Here is a 13,313-nt window from a genome sequence, read left to right as displayed (position 1 = left end):
GTTTTACCGTAAATATGTGGATGCAATTTTATGCTGTGTTCTAGTTTATAAGTATATACAGCTCTCTTATTTCCCCAGGTCTCAGAGAGCCATTCTGGATCAGGATCAGTATCACCACTGCCAACAGCCACACAAAACTCTGCCAAGTTAGAGGCAAAAAGAAATACATAGTTCTAGTCCTCGAGTATACATCCAAAAATGGCAGGCCTGAACAGTATCATGTCTTTTCCAAGAAAAGTGTAGATGAACCCGATGGTACTTTTTGTCATCAGCTGTAGAGGTTAGATTAGCAATTTTTGCTGCCAAGAGCTCAGGTGGGGAGGATTAGGCCTTGAAGGTGAAAATTAAAATAATCCGTTAAATCAAAGAAGAGAACTGCACCAAATCATTTCAAAAGCTTCAGGTTTTATTTCGATCTTATGTGCCATTGTGAGGAAATTAAGTACAATGTTAGAAACATGGATTTTCGCGTCATTAATAAAGAACAGATGTGTTTCAGAGTTTCACACATCTGAAGGGTAAAAGAAAAGCAGAGTATACAAAAGTCCGAACCTGATAGTTCATAGGTAAAACTATTTCACTTCATTCTACAGCTCGTATCGCATGATTTTGTTCCTCTTCTGTAAAATTATCTACTTTTCTTTTATTGTCTCAGTGAAAGTCTTGATAGCTGCTGGAAAGACACCAGTTCTCCTTACTCAAACTTGATTCCTTGAGCAAGAGGAAGCCCCTTGCTGTAATTGATGGTGCTAAAGCAAGGGGAGATAAACAAAGGGTTACTTGCAATAATTACCTGGGGCTGGGAACACCTCAGAAAAATCACAAGGAGCCTCATAAAGCTAAAGTCATACCAGATATTATAATTTAACAGTACGACCACAGATAGTTGATCAGCTAGGATAGGAATTAATCTTTGACTGCTTATCAACATCAAGACATTGGATGAAACCTTAGTATTACTGGAGCTGAAATAATTGTGCTAACACCTTCTCAAAATCACCATTAGTAAAAACAGTAACTGATAAAGTAACAACTTTGAAGGAAGGAACTGTGTCAATTTTGGCACAAGGCTTTTTAGATTAATGACATCATTGAAATTTGTAGCATCTCCTAGCAATGGGGCCCTTCTGATAACTTGATTTATTGTGACAATAAAGCATTATTGCTACACTAATACATGATACAACAGCATGGGTATTTGGAGAATTGATTCAAAAAAAATCGGAGACATGGCAATAATCATCAATAAAATGCACAAAAGTGCTCGGAAGGTCTGAGTATCAAAGAACATTTTAAGTGATTTTAACTGAAAATAGAGCTCCTTTCAATAAAAGATTCTTCATGCTTAAACTGAAACATAAATAGGTTTTGTAGATTTAAAATAATTCTGAATTAATAATTTTACAAGATTCCAAAGGAAGGTTATGACAGGGTGGTGTTCACTGACATCAGGCTTTTAATTGCCACACATATAACTAGTTTCTTATTGAAACCTGGCCAACGACCTTTTAAAAATGTTTTAATAACTATGAAATTTTGTATCAAAATCCTAATCACGCAGTGAAATGTCTTGTTGTTTCGCTGACACCTACAGGCCAGGTTTGTATCTGCATATTCAACAACAGCCTGTAGTGATATAGTGCCTTTAACGTACAAAAACGTCCCAAGGCACTTCACTTGGGTATAATGAGACAAAATGGATGCTGAGCCAATGAAGTAGTTATCAGGAGGAGTGACCCAAAGCTTGGTCAAAGCTGTCGGTTTTAAAAGGAGGGAAGTGGTGAAGCAGAGGGGTTTAGGAATGAAATTCCAAAGCATAAAGCCTAGTCAGCAGAAGGCATGGCCACCGATGGTAGGTAAAAGTGGAGTGGGGTTGCACAAAAGTCTGAGGAACAGAGAGCGTGTGTGGGGTGGGGGGAGTGCAAGGCTGGAGGAGGTTACAGAGATAGGGAGATGCAAGGCCATTAAGCAATTTAAATGCGAGAATGAGAATTTTAAATTGGAGGCACGGGGAGCATGAGCCAATGCAGTTCATCAAGGACAGGAGCGCATTCAATAAGATCATGGCTGATCTTCAACCTCAACTCCACTTCCCCGCCCCATCCCCATAACCCTTGATTCCCTTAGTATATAAAAATCTATCGATCTCAGTCTTGAAAATACTCGACGACTGAGCATCCACAGCCCGCTGGGGTAGAGAATGCCAAAGATTCACAATTCTCCGAGTGAAGAAATGTTTCCTCATCTCAGTTCTAAATGGCCGACCCCTTGTCCTGAGACTATGCTCCCTAGTTCTAGACGCTCCAGCCAGGGGAAGCAGCCTTTTAGCATCTACCCTGTCAGCCCTCCTCAGGATTTTATACGTTTCAAATGAGATTACCTCTCATTCTTCTAAACTACAAGAGTATAGGCCCATTCTACCCTCACATCCCAGGAATCAATCTAGTGAACCTTCGTTGCAGCCCTTCTAAAGGCAAGTATATCCTTCCTTAGGTAAGGAGACCAAAACTGTGCACAGTACTCCAGGTGTGGTCTCACCAAAGCCCTGTACAATTGCAACAAAACTTCCTTACTCTTATACTCCAATCCCTTGCAATAAAGGCCAACATACCATCTGCCTTCTTAATTGCTTGCTGTACCTGCAGGCTAATTTTGTGTTTGTGTACAAGAACACCCAAATCCATCTGAACACCAACATTTAATAGTTTCTCACCATTTAAAAAATATTCTGTTTTTCTATTTTCCTAACAAAGTAAATAATCTCACATTTCCCCATATTATACTCCATCTGCCACCTTCTTGCCCATTCACTTAACCTATCTATCTCTTTTTGCAGGCTCCTTGTGTCTTTGCAGGCTCCTTGTGTCCGCCTAACAGCTTACTTTCCCACCTAGTTTTGAAAAATCTTTTTGCATCCATATACCTATCTATATACATACATGTTTTTAACATTTGGCACACCAAGTGCAACACATGCAAATTTCATAGTATATTTTATTTTAAAGTATGACTAAGAAAATGGAGAAAAGAAGTAGAGAAAAAGTTCCGCACCAAAGTAAAATGCCTTCTTAATGACTTCAGAACTCACTTTTTAAAATGAAAGCTAGCCTGATCTATAACGGAACTGAGGATCTGCCCAAGAACCATTAGCCTCTAACTGACCTATGAAGGCACAGCGATACATCTTGTGGTTTACAGCAATACACTAAGTTACGCACAGGAGATTTTCAGCATGGAGCAGAATAATATATTGAGCTTTACATGGTATAATGGTCCTGTTCTTATAAAGTGAATTATTCAGCCTGCTGCAAGTGCCACAGGACATCTGCTAGGTTTTTTTTTTTAAGTTCCTGATTTAGAAGAGAATATGGTTCATATTTCTAGGTTCAACTAATATGCATCAATTTTCAGGATATCAATTTTTAAATATGCCTAAAATCTGAGGCTGAAAGTTCTTCTAAGCATTAAAAAAAAATTTTTTTAAACCTATTCCTTTATTCAGATAATATTCATTCCGAGTAATGTCAGCCAACAGCCTATTTACATACCAGGTAGACCTCCTCATGTAGTGTTTCCAAGCATCACTGCCAGATTCTCTACCTCCACCAGTGTGTTTTTCTCCACCTAAAAACATTACAGAAACATTCTTTCAAATTCCTTAACTTACTACAGTAAATGAAAGAAAAATTCTAGCTTCAGTAGCAGCAGTGTCTTGTATCAGTAATTTTTGCAGGTGTCAACTTCAAAATAACTGATCCATCGAGACACAAGGGGGAATTTTAACCCCAAAAATGGGTGGGTTGGTTCACGAGAGTTAAATATGTTAAAAATCAGAACAGGAACCCAACCCACCCACTTCCGGTTTTAACGGAGGCAGGATGAGGGGCGGGTGATCAATCCGCCCTCAGGAGGCGGGTTGGTCATTGAAACCTTTTAAAAAGAGGCTGCGTGCCTTCACAGGATTTCTATTTTTAAACTCGCGTTGGTCTGATTTTCCAAAGCCCTTCACGATCTACATCATGTAAATATGTGCGACGAGCACAGGCAACGGCAGCACTGCCGACCTGCCCGCACCAGAAGCGGGTGGAAGCAAGGCGGCAGCCATTTTTTCTCCAAAACCAGCCTTAATGGCCAGTTGCCGGTGCTAAAGGTCCCAATTTCGCAACCTACATGTTTAAGTAAGGCCTCAATGTATTCAATGAGCAATAGCTATCGTCCCCAGGAGCAGTGTGTAAAACGAGAACCATCACTACTCTCACACAACTGATTTACCAGAGTCCCCAGCTGGGTCTCCATGTGTGGCATGAAGAATAACAACACTGGGCTAAACTGGGGGAAGAGGGTGCAGAGAATGAGAACAGAAGGGATCCTCTCAAAAGCTTTGAATTACATTTTGCAACTATGAAAAATGTCAAAATGACATACTAACAGACGAGTCCAAAAATAGATTTCCTTTGTTTACAATTAGAAACTGTACAGTGGACCTTCCAAATCAAGGAAACTAAATTTATTTCATTTGCACACTCTGCTGTAAAAATCTCATCAAATGATAGGAATGTTTGATATTTTCAGTCAGGAAAGAGAAATGAAGGAAGGCAAAATAAACTGTTGAACTGTGTAAAGCCAGGTGGTGTGGTAATGATTAAGTACACAGATCACGTGATTTAGTGGGGATGGAGAGTGTATATATTGTGATACACATGGTATCACAATTGCATGGGACAGGCTGGATGGACCAGAGAGTCTTTTTTTGTCAGTCATTGTTCATACACTGCCCAGTTACTTACTGAGCTGTTGCACAGGTTTATTGCACATATTCCAATGACTTACTAGCATTCAAGTGGAACTAAGCTAATATTTACCCGACCTGCAGGTTATTAATTACACAACACATAATAGTGTTTAACAAAAGTTAGTTACATAAAAAACAATTTCAAAATCACTGTTATTTAAGACCCCATGACATCAAGTATAATTAAAAGCAAAAAGTAAGTAAAATCTACAAAATCATTACCAAAAGCTCCTCCAATTTCAGCACCACTGGTTGGAATGTTTATATTTACAACTCCGCAATCTGAACCTTTGGGTCTGAACAGAAATGTTAAAAAAGTTTGTAAATTAATAGGAAGTAACTCATGAGAAACAAATGACAAACAAAAGGTTACACCAGAGGAATTTTTTTTTCCAAAATCCTTATTTTGCACAGTGCAAGATTCAAAACACTTTCAACTTCATTTTACTGTATTTTGCACAATGTGGTACTAAATATAATTTCAGAGCAAATAGAACAAACAACATTTGAAATCTAAAAAGGTGCACATTCACAGCTGGTCATTCGTCATCTGTAAAGAGAAGTTACTGAGCCTAATGAAAGATCAACCTAAAAAAAAGATACTGACTGGCCTATTATGCATTTCCATCTTTTTATGTTTCTATTTCACAATTTTGCAGCAACAGCTCCAAACCAACAAACTGATCCTTGTGTCCAAAACCAAACTGCAGTCAAAAAAGAGGCAGAGGGTGATGGTCGAAGGTTGTTTTGTGACTGGAAGCCTGTGTCCAGTGGTGTACCGCAGGGATCGGTGCTGGGTCCTTTGCTGTTTGTAGTGTATATTAATGATTTAGATATGAAAGTAGGAGGTATGATCAGTAAGTTCGCAGAGGACACACAAAAATTGGTGGAGTGGTAAATAGCGAGGAGGGAAGCCTCAGGCTACAAGACGATATAGATGGGTTGGTCAGATGGGCAGAACAGTGGCAAATGGAATTTAACCCTGAAAAGTGTGAGGTGATGCATTTTGGGAGGACTAACAAGGCAAGGGAGTACACAATGAATGGTAGGACCCTAGGAAGGACAGAGAATTAGAGGGACCTTGGTGTGCATGTACATAGATCCCTGAAGGCAGCAGGACAGGTAGATAAGGTGGTTAAGGCGGCATATGGGATACTTGCCTTCATTAGCCGAGGCATAGAATATAAGAGCAGGGAGATTATGATGGAGCTGTACAAAATGCGAGTTAGGTCACAGCTGGAATACTGTGTGCCGTTCTGGTCGCCACACTATAGGATGTGATTGCATTAGAGAGGGTGCAGAGGAGATTCACCAGGATGTTACCTGGGCTGGAGTATTTCAGCTATGAAGAGAGACTGGACAGGCTGGGGTTGTTTTCCTTAGAGCAGAGAAGGCTGAGGGGGGACCTGATTGAGGTGTACAAAATTATGAGGGGCGTAGATAGAAAGGAACTTTTCCCCTTAGTAGGAGGGGTCAATAACCAGGGGGCATAGTTTCAAGGTAAGGGGCAGGAGGTTTAGAGGGGATTTGAGGAAAACCTTTTTCACCCAGAGGGTGGTTGAAATCTGGAACTCACTGCCTGAAAGGGTGGTAGAGGCAGGAACCCTCACAACATTCAAGAAGCATTTAGATGAGCACTTGAAACGCCTAGCATACAAGGCTATGGACCAAGTGCTGGAAAATGGGATTAGGATAGGGCTTGATGGCCGGCGCAGACACGATGGGCCGAAGGACCTCTTTCTGTGCTGTATAACTATGATTCTATTTACATAGGTTCAGGGGAGGGGGCGGGCAGGAGAGAGAAGAAAGAGAACAAATGAAGGCATCACTATTGGGTGGAGGGGTGAGAACCTGTGCTTCTTATTCAATTCTTACAGAACAGCTACAGTACTTCTGCATACAAGTCATTTAAAACTATTTTCTCAGGAAATAAATAAAGAGGTTACCCCATCCAGCGGAACATTCTGCCTACATCCTTGGTGAAGATGCTACTAGAGAGACCCTGTTTGACCTCATTGTTCCATGCAAATGCTTCTTCCTCAGACTGTAAGATAATTCAGTGTTAGGAGATGTAAAGCAGCAAAAGGAATTAATAACATGGCAAACAGAACATTTATGCCAAACAGTCATGTACTACACATTAATCCTGAATGGATTGCAAGGCTTTTACATGAACCACTGCACCATAACGAAAGTGTTGCACAAGTTCCTGTGCAATTACAAAAACAGTAACATAAGAACATAAGAAATAGGAGGAGTAGGCCATTTGGCCCTTCAAGCCTGCTCCGCCATTCAATGAGATCATGACCGATCTTCTGCCTCAACTCCATTCACCGGCCCTATCGCCATATCCCTCGATGCCCTTACTAGTCAGAAATCTATCGACTTCTGTTTTGAATATACCCAATGATTGAGCCTTCACAGCCCTCTGAATTCACAGAATTCCTCAGATTTCTAAGATTCACCACACTCTGTGTGAAGAAATTTCTTCTGATCTCAGTCCTGAATGGCCTCCCCTTTATCTTGAGGCTGTGGCCCCTGGTTCTAGACTCCCCAGCTAAGGGAAACATTCTCCGAGCATCCACCCTATCAAGTCCTGTAATAATTTTGTATGCTTCAATGAGATCCCCTCTCATTCTTCTGAATTCAAGAGAATACGGGCCTAGTTTACTCAATCTCTTCTCATACGACAGTCCCGCCATCCCAGGAATCAATCTCGTGAACCTTCGTTGCACTCCCTCTATGGCAAGTATATCCTTCCTTAGGTAAGGAAACCAAAATTGTACACAGCTCTCCAGGTGTGGTCTCACCAAGGCCCTATATAATTGGAGTAAGACTTCTTTACTCCTGTACTCAAATCCTCTTGTAATGAAGGCCAGCATATTATTTGCCTTCCTAATGGCTTGCTGCACTTGCACATTCACTTTCAGTGACTCATGTACAAGGACACCCAGATCCCTTTGAGCATCTGCATTCCCCAATCTTTCACCATTTAGGAAATACTCTGCCTTTCTGTTTTTTCTACCAAAGTGGATACTTCACATGTATCCACATTATATTCCATCTGCCATGTTCTCGCCCATTCACTGAGCCTGTCAAGATCTCCTTGAAGCCTCTTCATATCCTCTTCACGACGGACACTGCCACCTAGCTTTGTATTATCAGCAAATTTGGAAATGTTACATTTAATCCCCTCATCCAAATCATTGATATAGACTGAATAGCTGGGCCCCAAGCACCGATCCTTGCGGTATCCCACTAGTCACAGCCTGCAATCCTGAAAAAGACCCGTTTATCCCTACTCTTTGTTTTCTGTCCGTTAACTAATTCTCAATCCATGCTAGTATATTACCCCCAATTCCATGTGCCCTAATTTTGTTCACCAACCTCTGTGTGGTACCTTATCGAAGGCCTTCTGAAAATCCAGATACACCACATCTACCGATTTCCCTTTGTCTACTCCACTAGTTACATCCTCAAAGAACTCCCAATAGGTTTGTCAAACAGGATTTCCCTTTCATAAATCCATGCTGACTCTGCCCAATCTTACTATTAGTTTCTAATTGCCCAGTTATTGCATCCTTTATAATAGATTCCAGCATTTTCCCAACTACTGATGTGAGGCCAACAGGTCTGTAGTTCCCCATTTTCTCTCTCCCTCCTTTCTTAAATAGCGGGGTTACATTTGGTATCCTCCAATCTGCAGGAACCGTTCCAGAATCTATAGAATTTTGGAAGATGACAACCAATGTGTTCACTATCCCAATGGCCACCTCTTTCAAAACCCTAGGATGTAAGTCATCCAGTCCTTGGGATTTATCGACTTTTAGTCCCATTAATTTTGCTAGTACTGTTTTTTTACTAATAATTTCTTCAAGTTCCTCATTCTCGTCACAAAAAGCAACTATGATACATTTCCTCAATTGCAAACAGTCAGTATTTTACAGAGCCATACAAGATTAAATGGAGATAGTTCAAAAGGTTCAAGTGTCTGGTGCTCTGTTATACTGCATTTTCTTAATGGTAAACTTGCTTTACCTTAAATTTAAGCACATACAGAATGGGAGCAAATGTCTCAGTATGAACAATGGCTGCATTGTGAGGAAGTCCAGTAACAATAGTTGGTTCCACGTAGTTTCCTGGACGATCAATCACCTAAAACAAGACAAAAGCAGTCAATATTACTACGTCACTTTCCTTTGTCCCAATAACTATGCAAGCACAAAAAAAACCAAGGTTCAAACTCAAATTCAAGCTTAGATATTCTTCAATGGCTTCTCCTGCAGGAGGAGTTTGATAATAGAGTTGAATAACCATACCTAGGTCCCTACCAGCATTGATCTAACATACTATCTTAGTGGAGCAGTACTTACAGAATCTAGAGATTTCTTCAAGCTGGACTGGATTGTCCCACCCTAACCAGGAGATGGCCCATTTACTGAAGGATAATAGCACCACCAAACCAAAGAAGTGTGCTCATGATTGAAACGCACATTGTGACACTTCTGCAAAAGCTAAATACTGCAGATGCTGGAAATCTCCACAGATGCTGCCTGACCTGCTGAGTATTTCCAGCATTTTCTGTTTTTATTTGTGACACCTCTGTGCTGTCAGACTACCTATCTGGCATCAGTTACACCTTCCTTCAGCTGAATATGTGGAAGACCTGAAGCAATCATTCTCGGCACCTGACGCAAATTCCTCATCCTTTACAAGACTGCTCATTTCCACCTCTGCAATATTGCCCATGTCCACCCCTACCTCAGCCCTTTGGCTGCTGAAATCCCTGATCCACATTCAGACTCATTATGCCAATACTCTTCTTCTTCAGTCCACACTCCACAAACTACTTGTCCAAACTACAGCTGCCCATATTTTGTCACGCACTTGTCCATCATCCCCATTCTCAGACTTACACAGGTTCCCAATGCATTAAATTTTAAATCCTCATCTTCAAATCCCTCCATTGCCTCATTCCACCCTAGCTCTGCAACATCATACAGACTTAAATCCTTTTGACTCTGCCCTCGATTACTGCCCCCCCCCCCCCCCCCCAAAATCAGGTGTGGCAGAGTTCTTACCTTTCCACCACAAACCACATTGCCACCTTGCTGTTTGGCCTGTTCCACTGCATTCTTGTACATATCCACTGCCTGCTTAGTGTGGAGGGGGCCGTATAAAGTATTAGCTGAAAGAAAAAGCAGAATATTTACTGTACCTGCACAGAGAGTAGTCTAAAGTATGGAATATGGTTTTTAAACAAACAATCAAGAGTTGAATACCAAATCAGCAACAATCAATCTACAAGTCTGCTGCAGATGAAAAGCCATTAATTGTTTTGTGGTTGGGATTCAACCAGTTCTTACACCTGGTGCTGTAACGTTTCAATATCTATGCAGGGTGAAGCACAGAAAACATTTTGGTAACAATTTTTATATTCCAAACTTCTAATGAAAAGTATAGACTGACTTTAAAAAGAATACTAACAGATCATTGCTCATGGGCCCTTTTTACCCCTCACCCTTCTCTCCTGATGCTTTAGTATCCCCACAACATTCCATTATCCCCATTAATTTTGATGCTGGACCGGTCTGTACCTGTGGTTCTGCTAGCTGATGTTTGCAGTGACACTATCAATATGCTCTAGTTTGCAGTCAGTAGGCGCTCTCTGGGGCTATGTGTAATTATGGGCTGCCTACGTCTGGGACCAGTTTGTGCGGTGTTGCAGTCAGCAGGTTCCCTCTAGTGCCACAAGACATGACAAAAGGATCAGGGGAGGGGGAGAGGGGGAGCGGAGTGGTGTAGTTAGAGGCTACAAAAGAAATGGTGGCTGGCATGCAAAATCCCCAGCTTCTATCATTACCATTGTTAAGCTGCTTTTGATTGGGCCTCAAGAGGTGGCGAAGAGAACAGCAACTTGAGGCTGGGAGAGGTAGCCAAGAGAAGTGGGTGCCTGGCCTAGAACATGAAGAGGAAGAGGAAGAGCAAGGGCAAGGAGGAGAAACGGAGAGGCAGAGGTAAGGCTAGTGAAGTGGTGGAGACTAGAGTTGGGCGATTCACATGACCTCTGGTAGCAGGCATTACAGGGTGACCGGTTAACACTTTAGATATTATCTAATGCGTTACTACATTATGACAACCAGAAATGGGCACGATAAAGGAAAACTGAAAAATAAAAATAATACTCGTGAATCTCCCATGGCCTTGATCACAGTTGGCTGGAGGAAATGGCATGTCTTTTAACTGTTGTACAAGGTGGACAAGTTAAACCCTTCCTCCAGCCTCACTCGAGCTCAGTGTTAAATTTTTAATGATGGCATTAACGTTGTTATTGCTGGCCCTGCTTGCTTCAGCTCTGGTCCTGGTTTTAAGTTTCTTGGCACTGTAGGTCTAAGTCCAGCACTCCATTTTAAGTTTTAAATTGACAATTGGGCTGCCGTTGGTCCTGCTTGGTCCAGCTATGTTCCAGCTCTAAATTTCTTAATGGCCTTGAAGTTTTAACCAGACTACCTCAAGCCTATATGTTCAGTGGCCTTTCTGAACAGCTAAAAAAAGAGACAAATCAAGGTGATTATGTCCACAGTCGTATGAAATAATAGTCACACAGGAATGGCAGTAGCTTTCAATCTGATCAATAAATGACATTTCTATAAAAAAAAGGCACAAAACTTACAGTCTAATGGATCTCCAATTCGGACCTGTTTGTAAGCTTTGCCGAGTCTTTCCACCACCTTATCATGAATACTTTCATGTAAAAACTAAAAAACAGAAAGAGAGAAGGTACTGTTTCACATTTAGAAATGGTTTGATATTTTAAAATGCCACACTGTTACAGGTTTTTTTTGTTTAAACAAGTAAGCTTGCTTAAAAGGAATGCTGATAGTTTAGTCTAGCAAATATTTACTAGGAAAAGCATTGTACAGACTAGTGTAATAACTCACCAGACGCCTGGTTGTCGTGCACCGCTGCCCTGCGGTCCCCACAGCAGCGAACAGAACAGATGGAATTACCATGTTTAGATCAGCATCATCAAACACTGCCGGGAATAAGACAGTACCAGTCAAATTCCATGAAGAGATTCAGTCAGAGTGCAAACATGTTGCAAGAGCTGCTCACAATTGCAGATTTTTGATATACAAAGTTTTCCATCTAATATTTAGTTGCTAGTCATTACGATAGAAGACTGCTGGTGATTTCCTAAAGGATGACCACTGAATATGTTTGCTGTCATGTTCTTCATTGCCTCAAATTTAAAGAAACCTAATTAAATGTTTTAAATTGCATCTTCAGCTATAACACTTCTATTCTTATGGGAATTGGCAATTTGAAAAATAAAAGGTGACATGACACTTAAAAAAATTACACAATGCCATTTTCATTTCAGCACTTCCAGGGAATTACACCAAGGTGGTTATACAGTAATTTTTAATTTAATTTTTTCAGTGTACATATTTATGTTTTAAAGATTGACATCACATTTGGTTTCCTACAGATACCGTGAGTTTATAAAAATTATTGGTCAATTACATACACATTCCCTGGATTATCAGTGTTTCTCAGTCAATATCATGATTGGACTTCAGAAACACATGTTTTTCTTCTAGAAATGAAGTGAAATGCTTTCCAAAAACCAATTAACTTAGTGTACTTAGTTTAAAAATGCAGGTTATATAAAAACTGTACACAAGAGGATGGGAAAGTTAGATATCACGGATTCCACAACGGAGAAAGACTTTACAACCTACAAGTGATAGTACAAAGCTCTAACAAATGAAATAAACTATGTCCAACAGCTCCACATAGTGTACTCTATTCAGATTATGGGAAAAATAAAAATTTGAAAGCACCATTACGGACATATAAATTGCACGGATTATGTGCCAACAAATACAGTGAATAAATAAACAAACAAGAAATATCCATATTAGCATTTATGTGACTGGACTGGGAATTCAACTCTAGCTACCACAAAACAAACAAAAAAGAGATTCAATCCCAGTAACTTTAGTTCCATAGTCTTGCAGTACTTGATTTTTACCAGAGGATGGCATTTGTACTCTTTGGAAATTCTATAAAATATGGCATTTGAATCCCTTACTCAAACATCAGTCATTGCAAGAAAGCAATACAGGCCCTGAAATTCGATGGAGGATTCCGCTGGTCTCTCATCATAACTTCAGCAGGGAACTGGTGGATTCTCCAAGGAAACTGTGTAAGCCCAGTTAAGTCAGATCTCAGATGTTGCTTCGGCCAGTTTCCGCGTTGCGTTGCAAGGGAAAATCTTCCATCAAGGCAAATGACAGGCTGGGGGGTGGAGACTTTATAAGCTGGTATTTGCCACTACGGAGAACATAAGAACTAGGAGCAGGAGTAGGCCATTTGGCCCTTCGAGCCTGCTCTGCCATTCAATAAGATCATGGCTGATCTTCTACTTTATCTCCACTTTCCTGCACTATCACCATATCCCTTGATTCCCTTAATATTCAAGAATCTATCGATCTCTGTCTTGAATATACTCAAT

The 13,313-nt window shown here is 40.6% G+C and overlaps 1 protein-coding gene across 1 annotated transcript in view; it reads right to left on the bottom strand.

The window, feature by feature from the left end:
- Nucleotides 1-385: 385 nt before the first annotated feature.
- The window catches only part of aldh7a1 (aldehyde dehydrogenase 7 family, member A1), a 77,333-nt gene continuing 64,405 nt past the window's right edge, over nt 386-13,313 (bottom strand). Inside the window, exons 11-18 of the mRNA XM_085986472.1 lie at nt 11,734-11,828; nt 11,466-11,550; nt 9,874-9,980; nt 8,831-8,947; nt 6,739-6,836; nt 5,015-5,088; nt 3,549-3,624; nt 386-749 (exon numbers count right to left, since the gene is read on the bottom strand). Coding sequence (XP_085842598.1) covers nt 695-749; nt 3,549-3,624; nt 5,015-5,088; nt 6,739-6,836; nt 8,831-8,947; nt 9,874-9,980; nt 11,466-11,550; nt 11,734-11,828 — 707 coding nt within the window. The 3' untranslated portion in view covers nt 386-694. The remainder of the gene's footprint in view (nt 750-3,548; nt 3,625-5,014; nt 5,089-6,738; nt 6,837-8,830; nt 8,948-9,873; nt 9,981-11,465; nt 11,551-11,733; nt 11,829-13,313) is intronic.

This window comes from Somniosus microcephalus, chromosome 1 (assembly GCF_052327205.1).
Source record: "Somniosus microcephalus isolate GS21.2 chromosome 1, FLI_Smic_1.0, whole genome shotgun sequence".
NCBI classification, from domain to species: Eukaryota; Metazoa; Chordata; class Chondrichthyes; order Squaliformes; family Somniosidae; genus Somniosus; species Somniosus microcephalus.
This window is presented reverse-complemented; position numbering and strand designations above follow the sequence as displayed.